Here is a 17,991-nt window from a genome sequence, read left to right on the forward strand (position 1 = left end):
ACACTTATCCCAAGAAACTCGTGTATGTTTTCAGCACTGGGGAAACACACTATAAACAAGGGAAGTTAGTCAGTGTCATAATACAGTTCTCCATAGTCTTCAGTAGTTATTTAAGCATTAAACACATAAATTCACCAAATTTCCCACCACCATACAACTGATTTACATTTCAATGAAACAGAGTTTCAGCATTCCTGCAGACATTCCAGGTGTACTTGCCAACTTTTCAAGCAGCAGGCTGATGCCTGAAACAGTGTTGGTTTGCTCAGAGATCACTTAAAGCACAGAAGGGTATTTCTCTTTTAATCTATTTCTCCCCCTTTGTTCTCTTTATTTCCCAGTTAGATCAGACTTTTGAGCAGCTGTAGCATCAAGAACAAATAAACCCAGAGTACATCATGATGGAAGTGCATTTTAAGAAGCCCATGACAGAACCTGACCAGCAGCCATGCTTGCTGGCACTCACAGCACTGTTCCAGTTTTGCCCTGTGATGTCACATGAGGTCACATTTCTGCAGGGCCAAAATATGGTACAGAGGTGTCTTATTTAAATTACAATGGTCTTTCACCTCCAAATAAACATTTGAGTGAATGCTCATACATTTCCAATTCTGCTGTGCAGGACTTAATGGACAGATATTGGCTGCCCTGTACACTGAGCCTGGGCTAAGAGCTGCTTTTAGCCCAAGTGTCCTCCCCAAGCTGTCATGAGGGACCAAGGTTTATTTGGCTGACACAAGAACCAATAAAAGTGTTCATAATATTACTTTATAAAATAATACTTAGTGAATTACAATTGTCAGAAGTTTAGTTATCACATGCCAATTTCCAGTGTGAGTAGGACAGTATCAAAAATTTAGGATAAGATAAAGATGATAAAGGGATTGATTTGTCCCATGCAAGGCAAATATTAAATATTGGAAGATCTGTGAGAGCCAAACTATTGAACAGACTGCTTGGATTACTGGGAGACAAGCTGGAAAGTACACGATTTTTTTCTGTAACAATCAGACAATATAAATATTTGTAAAACCCAGGAAAAAACTGTCATACAAACAACACAGACAAATAACATCCACCAAAAAGAAAAGGGAAGCACTGATGGAATGGGTGACACGCAGTGCAGGGCCCCAGGTGTTATTCTGGTTTGCTTGGTGCAGCTTTGTTAAGCTAGACACTATTGCTTGAATCAATGGAGCGATTCAAGAACCCAAAGGCAGAATTGGTTAACTTGGGGGGAAAAAAAGCTTTTAAAAGAAGGAAAAATTAAAAGAGAGCAATTTTGAGGGAGATCCAGGACATCATGCTTTCAGCTTCCAGCCCAGCTTTTACAGGGCTGTTTCATTCTCTAAAGAAGACTTGAAAAACAGCACACAGGCTTTCCCACAATTTAGCAAATGATTCACTGTCAATGCTCTTTTCATGTGAAGGAAGGGGTTTGAATTATTGTCCTCAAGAGAAAAGGCAGGAGAGGGAGAGGCTGAGAGAAGGGGAAGCATGGCAGGACTTTTATCCTGGATCTGCTTCACACAGGGAGGGCTCTCTGGCTGTCAATGACCCCACAGGAGTGACCCAGTCAAATGTCACAATTCATGTTTCATGAGTTGGAGAGCTCGAAAAATGCTAACAAGGAAACATTGATGCTAATGAAGCTACCAGCTCAAGGCATGCAGGTGTGTGGTGGTGTCTGCACCTCCCTGAGACAGGAGGGGTACCTTCAAGGCGTCAAAAAACGCTCTGCTTCTAAAAGGAGACTTTTTTGACATAGAGAAGCCCACTGAAATCACAAACAGACAAAGTAAAGGCAGAGTAACAGTGAGGGAGGATCTCAGAGATAGGCACATCTAGAATAACCACAAGAAATTCTGCAGTACATGAGAAGACCACAGAAGAGACAGAAATAAAGAACAGCCTTTCCAGGAAACAGAACAATCTGAAAGAGATTTCAGACACAAGTTAAGATGAAAAAAAAACCATCTAAGACTGTTTTAGTAACACCAAGCTACTGAGCAGGTAGAAAATCTCCATTTATAAAAGAGTGCCAAAATGTAAATGTTTCCATTAGAATCTATGGATTAATAAAGAATGGGTAAAACCAGGCTGATAATTGGGGTGATTTTTCTGCCCATAAATAAGAGAGGAGAAAAGAAAAAAATCTAATTTGGACAGCACTCTGTTAACTGAAAATCAAAGCAAAAAGTGATTCAGACAAACCAAACCAGAAAGGGATGTGTAATATATGTTCCACATTTTCAGTAGTTTTTATTAAAAATTATAAATTACAAAAAAAAAATCCACAAAAAAACCCAAAACCACAACACATAAACACATATAGGCTTTCCTTCCAAATCCTTTTATTTTGTCAATGCACAGAATCACTTCTTATCACCAGCAAACCCAGAGAGACTGCAGTGACAATGAGAAGCAACCAAGGAACACCAAAAAAAAATCTATGTCCCAAAAATACTGCCAAAGTTTAAATTAACAGGTTGCCCTTCTGCAAACTACCACCAGCCAGTCACTCACGAAGAAGTTAGTAAGAGCAAATAATTATGAAACACTAGGAAATTTGGGCTAAACAGAGAAAGAATTTGCCAGAGGTTGAAATTGAAAGTACTTCAAACATTCGCAGAGGATGAACATGGTCCTTTCCATTAAACACTGCTGGCAAGGGCAGCAACTTGGGAGCTGATGGAGTTCAGTAACTAAGAGGTGATTAAAGACTAACAGTTAAAAAAAGCTGTTTTCCTGTTCAGGAATTGCTCGAATTGCCCCTTGGAGGAGTACCTGGGCATTCCCAGCCCGTTGGATGCCTCCTCCTACTGTCGCGATGCTGACATTGCACCTTGTTGCTGAGGGACCAAGATCCTCAAGGCCTTGCAAGGTGCTTTGTACCTGAATTTCATTGACATTAACAGCACAGAACACTGCACTGAGACGACAGGAGCTGTCACATTTTTATCTGGTCTAGGAACAGTCTGAAATTAGGGCTTTACTTTTGTGGAAATTGAGATGTGGCTCCTTGAGAGTTATTAATTTCCTGCATGCGAAGCAAACAAACCCTTTATAACAGAAAAGGAGTATAAATATGTCCAACTATTACTAGAATCACCTTTCCTCTGCATTTTAAGAGTTATTATGGTAAAAAAAAAATCGAAAGCAAATAAGCTTGAAGGATTTAATTAAATTTAAAATGCCAAAACAACAGACAGAGCCTTTATAGCATCCGCTTTGCACGGAACAAGTGCTCAGGGTTAAGGTGTGTAATCTTTGGTTCAGCAAGGTGCACTCACAGGATTGGACAAAATCACATTATTTATATAAATGTGTGTGCTGCAATGAAATAACTTTCCCTTATGACTTCCTCAAAAAGGTACTGCAGGAATCTCTTTTATAACTTCCCTACGATTTGCCTTTATCTCCATGAATATTCAGAAAGATCTCAGGCTACCATGACAAGCACAGAGATAAATTTTACTCTAAGTGAACAAAAATGTCAGCCTGGACCTTCACCCACTGAGCTTCCCTGGTGTGATACAAGATCCTGGCAGCTCCTGTGAGGGTGTTGCACACCACAGAGACACTCACCTTACCACAGATGTCATTTATAGCCACATGCACAAAGATGGAAGCCTCTTCTATGCCTTCCAGGTACACGTGTCTGTAACCTGAAACAGAGGGAGCAGAGCTGGCTCAGGGTTGGGACAGGTCACAGGAGGAGCAGCTGCAGACTTTCCTTTTGTGAGCAGCAGAAGAGATCAAGCAGGTTTCTCCCAACTCCTCACAGTGAGGATCCAAGCTCAAGCATCACCTTGTCACACTCAGGTACCTCAGCCATACCACTTTCAAACTTCACCCCCATTTTTTGTCATGATTTCATAAAACAGCCCTGCCCTGTTTCATCCAGGGTCCATTATTGCTGCTGTCAAGCCACAATTTAAACTTGTCCACATTATCTCCTCTGGACTTTCAGTCCATTACTAAAACTGCAAACCTTTCATCCAAGGCCAGTTTACTGAGACTGGATTTTCTTTTAATCTTAAACATAAACTTTTTCTTTACTTTGAAAGGAAAGAAAAATACACAAGAAGCTTTAATGTGAAAGAGGACTGAACTTAAAACAGAAAGAGGAGATTGTCAGAAAATTGCATTTAATAATATGGATGCCATCATTAGAATAGGTAACTTTCTGTTCTGTGTTAAACTACTACTCATAGTCATAAATCCAAGCAAAACACTAGAGTTTTTTCAAAAACTGGTGTAAAGAAAGAGGGGAAAAAGCATTAAAGGAGTAAGGAATCTGTACAGCAGTCTGCCAAGCCCACAGTATTTACCCATGCTGCTTAACAATCTTACCCATTTTTTCAAAATCTAGTCCCAAAAGTCTAGAGTTAATTGATTTAATCTTCATCACCATATCAGTCAGTAGCTGACTAAGGCAGAGAACTCAGGGCCCAAACTCCTCTTGTTCTAGCTAGAAATTTCTGCAGCAGATATATTAATTTTCATTTTTCACAGGAAAAATCCCAGCCCACTAATTTGGGATGTCACCTTTCTCTTACCTGGCATCATACTGCTGAAGGCTATTGTCCTCTGCCCGATGAAATCCCTCCCAATGGGGTCGTGATCCCACACAAGGAACCGGATCAGGGCAATCTCTGGCATGTGGACTGTGAACACCAATGTCTCCTCCCACATGGGGTTAAAACCTTGCAAGGGGGAAATCAGCCTTCAGGTATCTCATCCGCAAGAAACAAGTAGTCTGCCTACCCAAGGAATACCTAAGCTGCAGTGTCATTCTAGTTTTCCTGACAGGTTGATTGTTGTTCTTGGAAAATCCAGTACTCCCATAAGGAATAGCACAAGGATTTGCAAGGAACAAGTATTGGGTCTTACCTAAATTTGGCCCTGCTTCCAGCAGGGCTTGGCTGACCTGTCTTTTGACCACAGCAAGTTCAAAATACCCTTCTCTCACACATAATGAGAAAACAAATGTCTTGTTTCACAACAAGATCTTCAGCACATTTATACCAATTCAGTCAAACAAGTCAAAATCCAAGTCTAATTAGCATTAAAAATGCTAAAATCCAATTTTCAGTGCTTTGTCATAATAGGCACCAAATATTATCTACTCCTATTCTCATGAAAAAGACTTGCCTGAAAGAGGACATTTCAGTCACAAAAAACCTAAATCCCAGATAATCTTACCATTATCATCAACTACTCTGGTTTGTTCTTTGAAGCAATCAACAGGTAAGCCTATAACTTCTACTTCAACAAATGGATCTATGATCTGAAAAACAAAGAGCAGCAAATATTGAAAAGAAAGAGTAACAAAGATGAAACCCAAGCAAATCGCTTTTATAGTATGGGCACTGTACACAAATATCTGGGTAATTATTGGTCCTAAGCCCTATGGAGTGGATTATTAAATTGATAAGATCTCCCTTTTTTTTGCTTCTCCTGGAAGTACTGTGTTCGCAATTAGAGGAAAACCATCAAACCACTGCTGTGATGCTTAAAAGTGAAGAAAACCACCTGAAGATGTAGGATGTTCATGACCTAATTTATTGGTCTCTTGACAATAACTGTAGGATGTGAAATCCTCATCCTTAGCTCAGCCAGTATGGAAATAAACCTGCATCACAAAATAACAATCACCAGCTGTCCCATACCTCTCCTCTATCTCCCAGCATGGAATCACGTGGTTTGGGAAGTTGTTGACCACTGATAATTCTTAGAACTAGCTGTTTCTTCAATTGACCAGGCAGTGGGTCTTCAGAATTTGGATTAAAGACACCTGTAAGAATGAAGAGTGCTATAGTGTGAAAGTGCAACATGACTTTAATAACAGATACCTTCTGGCTCGTTTGCTTCTAGCATCAGAAATACATCTTTAAACAAACTGTAACAAGGCCTCACACTCAATCCTGTCATGCAATCAGTGATCCACTGGTTTTGCTGGTTTTCCTTACCTTGACACATGCAGTTTGGTTTGAGGACATAGCCACAGTTCCCATTGGCACTAAACTTGGCCCGGTTCAGCTGTAGCATCCTCCCCTCTGACTGGTAGTTTAGTGCAACTATTTAAAAAAAGAAATCAGATTCAAATTTGACTTCTTAGATGCAAAAAATAATATGGAAAATTATTCTCTTATATTACAGCTTTAGGGAGAGAAGCTCTCCAGAAGAGCTAAACTCTGAAGCCCTCTTTTATTTGAGAAGTTAATTTATTTCCATTTACCAGACACCTCCTTGCATGTAAGACACATGTTCAAGGTAATCAGTCCAGGAACAGTAACAAGGAGGATTCAATGGTCAACAAAGCTGGACAAGCAGAGAACTCAGAGTGTTGTAAGGGGTAATTCCACCTCTCCTATTAAAACATCCCTTCCAAAATAGAACAAAAAATAAGTACGTTTTCTTTCTGCTCACCAAGTTGGCAGCCAGCATTCCAGAAAGGCTGGGGGTTGTAGTTGCTGGAGTCCACTCGGTAGGAGGAGGGGTAGATGCGGGACAGCTGGTGCTGGTTGAAACGTAGGTACTGTGCTGGTTTCTGCTGCAGGATCTGGTGGGCTTTAGTTTCACTGAAAGATGAAACCTGCCAGCTGGAAGAGACTGCAGAGGAGATGAGAGGTAGTCTCCTAATTCATTTATTTATTATCTAGATAAAGTTTTCAAAAGTACATAGCACTAGTTCCTTAACTATCAAGCATCATTTCTGTGCATGCCACTCAGAGGGAACTCTGTCTTCCTCAAATTAGCCGATACTGTGCTTATTGGAGCAATTGGAGCAATGGTTGGGAAGATGAAGGTGAATATGATAATGATCTGAATCTTCATTAAGAAGTCTGCATCTAATGAAAATATATGTAAGAACATAAACCTTTCAATTTCTTTGTGTAGCAATTACTTTCACGAAACTTTTCGTTCAACTTACTCTCAGTTTCAATGTCATGGATGCCAACAGATTTCGTGTATTTCACCAGGTCAGACAGGGCCCTGGACAGCTTCATTGTCTTCTTCTGTCGGTTTACTCTAGAAAGACAAAACAAATTAACTTCCCACATATTAAAGGGTAAATGTTAACTTTCATATTTAAAAATGAATCACAGTAAAAAACATGAGTCAGTAAGGGCTCAAAAATCATAAAAGGTCCACTGTGCTTTGCTAATTAGTCTGAACAGCACCAAGACATCAGTCTGGTGATTTGGTGGCAGACATTGCATCTCCCCACTATCCTGTCACATACCTGCAGCCACCAACAAGCTGACATCTAGACCACAAACGAACTTATTTAGTGGGTGCAATTATGCAGGCACATTTTAGCAAAAAAGTTGTCCAATCACTTGTTAACAAACCTGCTGCAATGTACAGAGCTCCTGGCTAAATTCCCTTGAGAATCCGAATCATCTTCACCCTCTTCCAGACTTGATGCCTTTTTCAATTTGCTTCCTTTTTTCTGTATACCAGAAGGAAATAAAACCATAATATAACTGTGTCATCGAAGTTTGAGCAGCTGGCTACAATTCTGCTTTGTTATGCCAATGAGTGTGTAACACATTTGAGAAAATGGAAAATGACAGCTTTTGTAACACTCAGCTCTACAGCAAAATTTGCACATGGGGAAAAACTCAGCCCAAGGTCTGAGCCTTGTTATAAAGAAAGCACAAATCCAAAAAAGGTGTGAATTAATTTTTGTGGTTCTCAGTTAGATCTTAGACACCCTCAGACCTTCATATAAATCAAATCTGTATTGTTATTCACAATGATAAGCAGCTCCGCAGCCTGTCTGTTCAGTGAACAGCCTCAGAGCGAGGTGCTACAGATGTTGCAGTTATGAAATTCCTCTCCACTGCATGCAAAAATAAAAAACCTTCCAAGAATCCATGATCTGGTACAGACTTCACCCTGCCAGGGGCTCACCTTGCGTTTGGAAAAGCTGCCCATGAGAGACCGGCTGTGCCTTCTGCTGGCACTAAAATCTTCCCCGGATTCCGCATCATCCTCAAGTTTACTCTGAAGCAGCCAAAGAGAGAAGAACACAGAAGGCTCAGACAGAGCGCTCAGACAGTCTGTATATCAGCACAAACAGGAGGAGATTTTAGCACTGACTATTCTGGGTAATACCTCTGCTAAAGGGTTTGTCAAGCCTTGGCCTTGTAGTGGCTCTCACAAGAACTCTCTGATACGTTGTGTAAAGCATTGGGTTTAAAGTACATCCAAAACTCACCCCACAGAATGTTTTGGGAAGCTGATTTTCAGTTCTCATCCCTAGCTTAGTTTTAATCCCTGGTTATTACACCTGCTTATTACTGGCAGATCTCCACTGTTTTTCATTTGTGTGGAACAATCTTCCCAAACTTTTTGTGGCTTATTATAAAGTCTAAAATGAAAACACCTCAACTTCATGAAGTGTAGTCTGTAGGCTGAGTACATTCATATAAATCAGAGTTAATAAAAAATTAAATTATCTGAAAATGCATAGAACATAGAGAACTGAAGAACAAAAAGAGCCCAACTTTCATAAGCAGTTTTTATAATGGAAAATCAAATTCTTTCTGTTGAAGTAATTTCAGAGTACATTTCATGCTCCAGCTCCTGTGTGAGCAAGAAAAATAGTTTGTGTACCTGACAGTAATGTTCACCTGGTATCATCATTTAACTGCATGAATTCAGCTACAAAGCTGAAGTCAGCAAGATATACTTAGTAAATTAATGAAACACAAGTACAGTTAAACATAAATTCACCTTCTTACTGCCAAACTTCAGCCCAGCCTTTCCTGAGGATGGTAGAGTGGAAACTGTAAAATTGTTTGGATCTTCACAGTCACGGATTTTGGATTCTTTTATCAGTGAGTCAAGTTTTTTCTTTGCTATATTCTCCACTCTTTTCCTGTTAGCAGATGCCTGGAAACAAAACATTAAATCATTAAACAAAGCAGTTGTGGTAGTTTGGCATTTAGGAAAAAAAGTGGAAAACACCCACGTAAGTGATTTCTCTGAGCGAGGCTGCTGGAAGTTTCTTCTCTTACTGAGATCGGGCCAATAGCTGGCCAGGTCTAAGAACCGACAGCATTTTGCACCACTGAAAAGTTAAGATCACCTTTGTGAATACCACCTTTTAAAAACCCAAAGCCCGGGAACTTCTTTTCTTTTTGTTTCCAGCCTTGAGAAGTATCGGAGATCTGGTGCAGCCGGCCCACTCCCGCGCGGCCTGTGCGGCCTGGGGAGGGGGGCTGGGCCAGACTCCAGCAGTTCCCAGGCGGGGAGGGGAAGGAGGCTGAGGTGCTTCCCCTGGCCTCAGGCCGGGCTGGGCTCTGCTGTGGCCCCTCCCGGGAATCCCTCCGGGTCCCATTCCAGCGGGGCGGCTGAATCCGTCCTCCGCGGGGCCCCCGGCCCTAAGCTGGGCCGGGCCACAGCTGCTGACATCTCGCCGATACGGCGCACAGAAGTCTCCAGGTCGAAAACCATTCGCTGCCTTCCAGCGGCAGCCGAGCTGAGAGACACCTGAAATCCGACTCCATGAATACCCGCCGTGGCCTGGGCCAGATTTAACCCTTTCACTACACAGATAAAACCTTCAGACTTAATCCGCTCTCCAGAGAGAGGAAAGTAGTAGTGATCGACACGTAAAAGACAACATGAAACATCAATGTCAGTAAGAGAGACTCAAGCCTCAGATGGAAGGAGAATGAGGAGATGCTTTAATAAGCTGAAATGTTCTTGGTAGGGCCATGGAGATGGACTGTTCTGGAAAACTCATTTAATTCATGAAAGAGTATTGGGGAAATGAAGTATTCAAAGTGTAGATCTGAGCAAAGGTATCCATTGATGAAACTAAGCAGATGGTGGAGCAGTTGTGATCCCATGAGATGCTTGAACAGAGAGAGAAGTGAGAGCTGGTGAAGATCCTTTGCCCCAAGGGAGAGAAGGAAAAATCCTCTGTTCTCAGACATGATCACAGAGACAGGTAAAAGAACCTTTGCCTTTGAATAACTCATCCTTAAAATAATACCCCTTGAGTTCATGGTCCATGAACACACCTCTGAGTGGTGTGAAAATGGGAGGAGGAAATGGCAGAGTTTTTGCCCCGGCGGCTGCCAATCATAGAAATGAAAAGTAACGAGACAACTGTTTCTTGTGGAGAATTCACCATGGAATGACAAGAGAAAACTCCTCTCCCTACAGAGACTGATGAAAAGACTATTGTATAGTCAGTATTACTTTACCATCCCAGGTTTTGTCTCTATGGTGTTGGGAAAGCAAAAAGGTTGGGAGGGGGGAGAAAAAGTTTCTGGAGATTTTATTCTGGTTTCTTATTCTCGTAGTCTTATTAATAAAGTTTCTTTATTCCTTTTAAGTTTTAAGCCTGTTTTGCCCTTCTCACAGTAGAAATAAGTGAGTACCTTGGTGATTTTAGCTAGTGCTAAAACCCACCACATTATTTGGTGCGTTGGCTGGGAAAAGAAAAATTGGAGAATCTAAACTATTACAGCAGCAATGAAAAAAGCATCATGTGAATCCCATGCCATGTTCAGGCTGATCTTGCAGCTACAATATGTGCAAGATCTAATTTGGATCTAATAGGTGGAATGGATGGGATATGCTTTAGAATCCTCTTTTCAGCAGATCCAAGGCAAAATGGAAGAGAGCTCTGGTTCCCTGCTCTCTGTGCACCATGGCCCATGTGGGGAAGTGGGGAAATAAAACTAAAAATAAAAAGGGTTTTCTTTTTTGCTCAGGTCTTTTAAGGGGTGACAGATTGTGTTCTCTCAGTAGGCCTCAAGAATTCCCAGTGACATTTGTCATAAAACAAGCTCTGATTTTCTGAACTCTTCAAAAATTCATTTTCGAAAGCAAACCAGGTGTAGCACATCTCAGATTTAAAGTATCAGTAAACCTCAACAAAGGGAACTGTTAATAACAAAAATGGTGCTGTAAAATATTGTGATATTCTAACATGTAATAACTTCAAAAAGGTAAGAAATTATTTTTCTCCTTTGGTAGTCTTATTCACAAAGAAGTTTCTCTTGCAGATGAAAAGGCTCAGATCCATAATACAAAATTATGAAATAGCCTGAGGGAGAGAGGATTGAGAATGCAAACGCTCTCCAAGGCAATCTGGTTTATGTCACTAGATGGTTTTGCTGTGTTTTGTATTGTTTCTACAAGGTGCAATGGAACTTGCCAGAAGATTAAAGTGACAAAAAACAGAACTTTTGAAAAGGATGAAGAAATAAGGGATTTTCAGATTGAAGCCAGCAGAGATTTTCCTTGCAGTATAAATCAACCAAGCCCAGCATTCAGCAAAGCAAAGGGATGCTCTGTAAAAATGACCACAATTTGACATAAGTAGAATATTTTCTTTTTGGGTTTTTTTGCATTTTAGGGGAAGCAGACTGTGATACACTGAAGAATTATGAGATATTACTCTTTAAAATTCTCAACTTGAAACAACCCCTAGAACAGATGCTGCTTTCTACGCACTTTTGTCAATCTGCCCCCATGAAGGGTTAGAACCTGAACCACTTCTGATGAATCTCAAAGACCAGACCACACCCAGAGTACAGAGACCTACAAGGTTTCCTCTCACTGGGATGGGAAGCCTTGACAGACATTTATATTCAAATGGGCACTTCACTTACATCTCCATTCATTAGTTTACAGTCATCATCAATCTCATCAGCACTGTCCTCATCAGAAACTTCTCCTTCCTCTGCATCATCACTGATGTTGGCTGGAAGTTTCTTGCCCTAGAAGATAAATTCATTACAGAGTCAGGAGAGCATGCTGCTCTTGCTATGACATATTCTAAAAAAACCCAAAATTATTCAAAGGATGTTCTTTCCAGGTTCTTACTGGCTGAGAAGACATTTGTTCTGAACCTTTTCCCAGACTCAGTTTCCTAAGGTCTGCTTTTTATGAAATTATTTAAGTTAGGTGTTTACCTTAACCAGGATCTTCCCTTTAAGACTTGCTGGTGAAGGGAGCTTTGTGGAGTCATCGTTGTGCACAGAAGACAGATCCAGTTTATCTCCCAGGATTTCTGTAAGATACTGAGCCATCTTCTTCTGCTGCATGATGCTGCAGTGGTTCTCAATTGACAGTATCACAGGGTACCTGCAGAGACAAGCACCAGCTGCAAATTTGGCTTTGACAGCGTGAAGACTTTTCCCACTAACAACAGAGCAGTGCCATAAAGATAAACCTGCAGACAAAGCCTCTTTATAAAAGACAGCAACTGTTGTTTCTAGTTCTAGTTTTACTGTTCTCATTTATTGCTGATTATCCAGGATGAGGCCAAGGAACAACAATGCCTGGTTCGTTGAAGGTAAGATTTGTGGAATATCTGCTCCAGTGTGGTCAGTGCCATGTAAAATCACACTGAAGGTGGATTTCTCTTTAGAGATCATGCTTTTTTAAGATCAGCACAACAGTCAGTCTATAAAGGAGTTTTGCAGAACTCAACTATCAGGGATTCATTAAGTAAAAATCAATTCTTTTGATCCTGACATCTGGACTTCATTAGCTCCTCATCAGGAAAAATTAGGCTTTCAGCCACACCAGGCATGACTTCAGGCAAACTGCAAAAAATCTCAGGCTCACAATAGGTTTACCTGGTCTGAAAATTTAGTGCTAGTTCAGCTCTATTTGTAAAGGCAGATGGGCTGTTTTAGGAGAGCTACTGGAAAATTTTTACAGCAATAAAGTAATTTCTCTTTAAAAAAAAATCACACAAGTTGGCACACACATTTTGACTTTGTGGAGGAGGAGAACAGTAATTGCCAAGGTATATGAAACTTCCCATGAATAATACTGATTTTCTGAGCAATTTACCTGCAGGGAAAATAACCTCTTTCTGATGAACACTGCTTTGTCCACAATCTCTTTGGATTCTTTATTCCCTGACTTGCTTCCTATCCCTGAAGCACCCAGGTGTAGACTTGGCAGCACCAGAGTGCACATCCAGAGAGACAAAATGGTTCAACAGTCAGCCCTTCACTAAAAACATTCACTGGCAAAATCTGTTTTGCCTCAGGTGTTGTACAAGCTCAATAAAGCCAGCTCCACACCTTTGTGCAGAACGTCCCTACTCAGCTTTGCCTTTTCTTCTGAAGGATCTGAAGGATTTCGTCACAGAAAACAACTCCAGATTCTGTCTGGAAATCTGGAACAGGTCAGATCTTCACTCCCTGTACAAGGATGCCATGGAACACTCCCATTCATAGCCCTGAGACTCAAAGGATGGAAGGCTGGATACATACTCATTCTTGATAAAGGCATATTTGTTGATAGTTTCAATCACATCTTTGAAGAGGATTTTGGAAGTCAAGGTGTATCCATGGTGGACAATTGGTTCCCCATCTGGCCCATCCCAGCAGTCAACTGTAGGACAGAAACAATGACACCCATCAGAACAGGAACACCTGGGCCACAGTCTGTGGGAGACCATAAGACTCTGAAATTCCCTTCAGCAGCCCAGCCTGCTGTGTTCCCAAAGCAGGGCACAGGTTCATTACTACCCTGCATGTCCCTCCTCACTGTGCTGAACATCCTTCCTGGGAAGGAACTTTCTAGCCTTGACTTGATGCTGGGAACATGCTGTTCCCACTGTTTGAGAAAGCCCCAACAAAGAAACTCTTTTAACAAGTGCTGAGGAGTTTATGACAAGGGAGAGAAGACAGAGCAGAGTACGGCTTTCATTGTGCTGCTGCTGAACCTGAAAAGGAAAGCAGAGACTCTCAGCCATGCTGCTCACACCACAGGCCAAGCCCAGACCTGGTCATTCCTAGCCCACCCTGGATTTTGCCTGACTTAATACTATTATCATATTTCCATGAAATGTTTAACTCCTGTGAAGCATCCAATGGCACATCCACAGTCCAACCTGAGCAAACCACATTTGCCTTCTGAAAAACTCTGAAAACACTTTGATGGTCAGAACATAAAAGATGATTATGAAACAGGCAATGTCTCAGAAAGGCAGCACAAGCATCAGAAGGGATTGCACAAAAAGGCTTCCTGGTCACTGCAGAGGCTGTCACCATTTCACAGAATGCTTCCCTGAGCAGAAATATCCACTTTCCTCTTAGGTGTGGCAGAAGCTCTGCCATATTTTCCAGTCTGGTTGTCACACACTTGGCTAGGTAGGATAAGCACCAGTGCATTCTGCCCAGCATCAGCATCCTCTCTACAACAGGAGTTTTACAATTTTTCTCCTCACTACAAATACCACCACTCCTCAAATGTCTGTCTTATTTCCATGCTCAAGAAAATTTGTCCATCCTATCACATTATTTTGTTGCTCTATATGAAAAGAAGACACCATTTTCCCATGCTTTTTCCTCTTCTCCATTACCATGCCTTCTGCAGAAGTCACAATTTTTTTTTTCTCAGAGAGGAGAAACAAGACTACAGAGCCCACTGATAACTCCATTTTGCTCTTTACCTTCCACGCAGCGACAGCCAGACTGTAGCACCCATGCATACATGTCCACCCTGGACTGGGACATCAGCTGATCTCCCATGAGGTAGGTGTTGTGTGAAGAGGTAATGAAATAGTGACTCAGAGGGTAGCTCATGTCCTGGTTCACTTGGTAATGTTCTGGATTGAATATGTCCCCCGATGGACTCCGCATGTAATTGGTGAAACCTGTCAACAAACAACACTATAAATAATGCAATTTCATCCTTTTTGTTGTCGTAACCTTCCTAAAACCAGCCTAAAATGCATCCCTATATTCACCAGCACATTAAAGATAAAGAAATAACACCACTAGACCCAAACTGTCATCAGGACCAAGTGCAATTGGGCTGCGTAGAGACAGTTTTTGATGACTCAACAGGAGATACTCTCCTCTCCTCTTTCAGTATTTTCCCAAAAAATACCAGAATAATGACAGTACACATTGGCTTGTATATGCTGCAGTCTCTAATTTGGATATGACACCACAAACCTGCCTGAGGAGTGGGAAATTCAGCAGTACTGCACTAATGTCACTTCAGAAGACTAAAGTTCACTCCAGACTTGACACTGAAATATCAATTATCTGTTGGGCTTTCAGTGATGCTACCAGAAGAATTTATTTTCTGGAGCAGTGGGATGCTTGAAAAACCTGCAGACGTCATCACCTGTACCCTCTGTGTATTGCAATCACTACTCTTGTTCACAAGCAAAGTTATAGCAAGTTATGATTTTATCTTTGTGTGAAATTGCTGCTCTCAGACCTCCAGCTGACATTTGTGCATATATCACAGACACATTCACAATTCAGACTGACATGAAACACTGTAACTTCCACTTCAAATCTCCCCAAAAGGCTTTTCTTTCACCACCAAGGAAAGACTCAGATTCCCATTCACACCCCAGCTTTGCTGACAGGAATAATGCCTTTGGTCAACAGGATTTTGCTTCACAATTTCTAATTCTCCAGACATTTCACTCATTCTATAAATGAATGTGCCTGTGTAAAAATCCTGCCAAACTTGCAAAGGTCTTAACACACTTTGACTGAGACAAGATAAGATGCTACCTTTATGATGGTCCTTTTAGGCTGTACATTTTGTGTTGATGAAAGTTTTATTAAAGGAAAAGAGCTGATAAACACAAATAGCAGCCAAAAATTTTGAACAATACACTGGGACACAGTTCCAAGGAATTCAACTCAGCCCAGCTGAATATGGAAGTCTCCTTGAGCACATACAATGAGCAATGAGCAAATCAGTGCTAGAGCCAAGGTGAAAACAAAAGATAAGCCAAGGTAGAACAGTCACTGTGGAAAATAGAGCACAGTGTGTCAGCAAACACACAGCCAGCCACTCATGGCAGGTAATCAGTTCTTCCTGCAAACCAATCAGCTGCTGCAAGATTAATTCCACACAGCACTGGGAGGGCAGCTGCTGCAACAACACCATCGTTTGCTTTAAGCTCTTGTTAAAACATGATGTCATGATGGTTGTAATCAGTTCAGACTAATTAGATTTATCAGTCCTACAAGGAAGGAACAGGAATGAAGGAAGGTCCTGGCAGCGGTCACACAGTATTGCAGTGGTCCCCTGCTCAGGGAAACTGCACTGGCACGGTGTCTCTGATCAGCAAAGGTAAAGGGTTTCTTTGCAAGACTGTGAATGAGGCCATTGTCACAGGCCAGTCCAAGGTGCTCCATGACAAAAGCCAGCACAGATGAGGACACAAGGCAGTACAGGCACATGAATGAATATGAAAAGACAAAGAACACTGTACTGTTATTTACTATTCCTACTATTGGAATGCAGCCAAGTGTGAGCAGGATGCTCCTGTCTGGGCTGTATCAATTTGAGGAATAAACAAGCAGCTTCAACTTCCATGGCTGTTGCATTTCAGTCCCCAGGGCAACACTGGACTTGTCTTCTGGGAGTCAGGAGACATCTAATGTCTCAACTCCACACAAAGACAAGAGAGGAATAACTCCTCTGTGTGTGTGCACATACATGTTCATACATGATGTACATGCAGACACAGATTTATGATTTTTAAGCAGCTCTTCCTCCTTTGTCAGCACCAGCCCAGCAGCGTGCCTGTCAGCTCCTCAGTCACCTCTGTTTGGATGTTACCAGAAATCTCCTGCATTAATTAAGCTCTAGATCAGGTCTGTTCTGTTCTGCTGCACTTCCAGCAAGTTACTGGAGCGGTTAAGGTCACAAAGCTTTTTCCAATTGTCTCCAAAGGACCTCACTTGCTGCTTCCCCCTGATCAGGAGCTCTGTAGCAGACACCAGCAAAATGTCACCATGCTGGACTCTCTCTTATCCTAACCCATAAAGTCTGTAATCAGACTTTATCATCCATTCTGAGGCAAAGCAATTGTGTGTGTGTGTGTGTGTATGTATATATATATATATATATATATATATATATACAATTACATAATATATATAATTATATTACTACATAATATATAGTATACAATATTAATATATTATTAATTATATTATTAATATATTACTATATATTATTATATATAATTATATAATTATAATATATATAATTGTGTATATATATATTATTATTATTATTATTATTATTATTATTAGCATTGCTTTTTGTTGTTTTTTGTTTGTTATTATTTGTTATTGTTTTGTTGGTTTATTTGTTGGTTCTTTATTATTATTGTTTTTCTCTATGGAAACTTCCAATAGTTTGAAAAACCTACTCTTACTTTTGCAAGTATGAGGAAGGCAAGATAATGAACTTGCTTATTCATTATTAACGTGATTGCAACTGCCTGTAAAGACCAGAAAATTAAAAGAATGTCATCTGCTCCCTCACTGGCATTAGCATAAGCTTTACAATAAATTGAAAATTTAGTCTGGAAGTAGAACAGACCTTGACCCATCCTAAGCAGCCACCTTACACACTGTACCCACTTCTTCCTGCAGGAAACCAAACAACTTCTGTTCTGCCACTTTTCAGGATGACAACATGCCCACAGAAATGGACAAGACTGATTTTCTAAAGGTCCAAGAGCTTTTGCACAGAACCTAATTCCTGAGGAATGTACTCCCTTCTTGGAATCAATAAGATCTGCCTGAAGATTTACTGTTTAGGGGAAAGGACTTACAGTCCCCAAAATAACAGCTACCAATAACAGCTAATAACAGCTGGTGGTACAGCATTGATATATTTAGAGAGAAGGCTTCAGCAGCAAAGGTCAGGAAGGGAGGACCAATTTCATTTATCATCCCACTCAGACATTTACTCTGGATCACACCACTCCTCTTATATTAAGACTTAAATGATTTCCAAAAATACCAGCAGGAATGATGCAACTAAATTCAACTGTATTTTCCAAAAGCACAAATAGAGACACCTCCAGTTCCAGCTGACTTTCAATGACTGCTGCTTCATCATGATATTTACCTTTCAAAACTCCTTCAAAGAGATCTGATTTCCCGTTAGGTTCCTCAGTAAATGGTAGATATTAAAAAAGAAATCAAAATGACTGGAAAC

At 40.8% G+C, this 17,991-nt stretch overlaps 1 protein-coding gene across 9 annotated transcripts in view; it reads right to left on the reverse strand.

Moving 5' to 3' along the window:
* The window catches only part of PLCH2 (phospholipase C eta 2), an 81,092-nt gene that overhangs the window by 8,267 nt on the left and 54,834 nt on the right, over nucleotides 1-17,991 (reverse strand). For all 9 annotated transcript variants that reach the window (XM_015648265.3, XM_033519238.1, XM_033519239.1 and 6 more), the window contains 14 exons: nucleotides 14,453-14,656; nucleotides 13,269-13,389; nucleotides 11,952-12,123; nucleotides 11,649-11,756; nucleotides 8,752-8,910; nucleotides 7,927-8,019; nucleotides 7,362-7,462; nucleotides 6,941-7,038; nucleotides 6,436-6,618; nucleotides 5,976-6,083; nucleotides 5,676-5,800; nucleotides 5,209-5,293; nucleotides 4,563-4,709; nucleotides 3,589-3,668 (listed from right to left, as the gene is read on the reverse strand). In XM_015648265.3, the coding sequence (XP_015503751.1) occupies nucleotides 3,589-3,668; nucleotides 4,563-4,709; nucleotides 5,209-5,293; nucleotides 5,676-5,800; nucleotides 5,976-6,083; nucleotides 6,436-6,618; nucleotides 6,941-7,038; nucleotides 7,362-7,462; nucleotides 7,927-8,019; nucleotides 8,752-8,910; nucleotides 11,649-11,756; nucleotides 11,952-12,123; nucleotides 13,269-13,389; nucleotides 14,453-14,656 (1,784 nt within the window). The remainder of the gene's footprint in view (nucleotides 1-3,588; nucleotides 3,669-4,562; nucleotides 4,710-5,208; nucleotides 5,294-5,675; nucleotides 5,801-5,975; nucleotides 6,084-6,435; nucleotides 6,619-6,940; nucleotides 7,039-7,361; nucleotides 7,463-7,926; nucleotides 8,020-8,751; nucleotides 8,911-11,648; nucleotides 11,757-11,951; nucleotides 12,124-13,268; nucleotides 13,390-14,452; nucleotides 14,657-17,991) is intronic.

The sequence above is a fragment of the Parus major genome, chromosome 21, assembly GCF_001522545.3.
Source record: "Parus major isolate Abel chromosome 21, Parus_major1.1, whole genome shotgun sequence".
NCBI lineage: Eukaryota > Metazoa > Chordata > Aves > Passeriformes > Paridae > Parus > Parus major.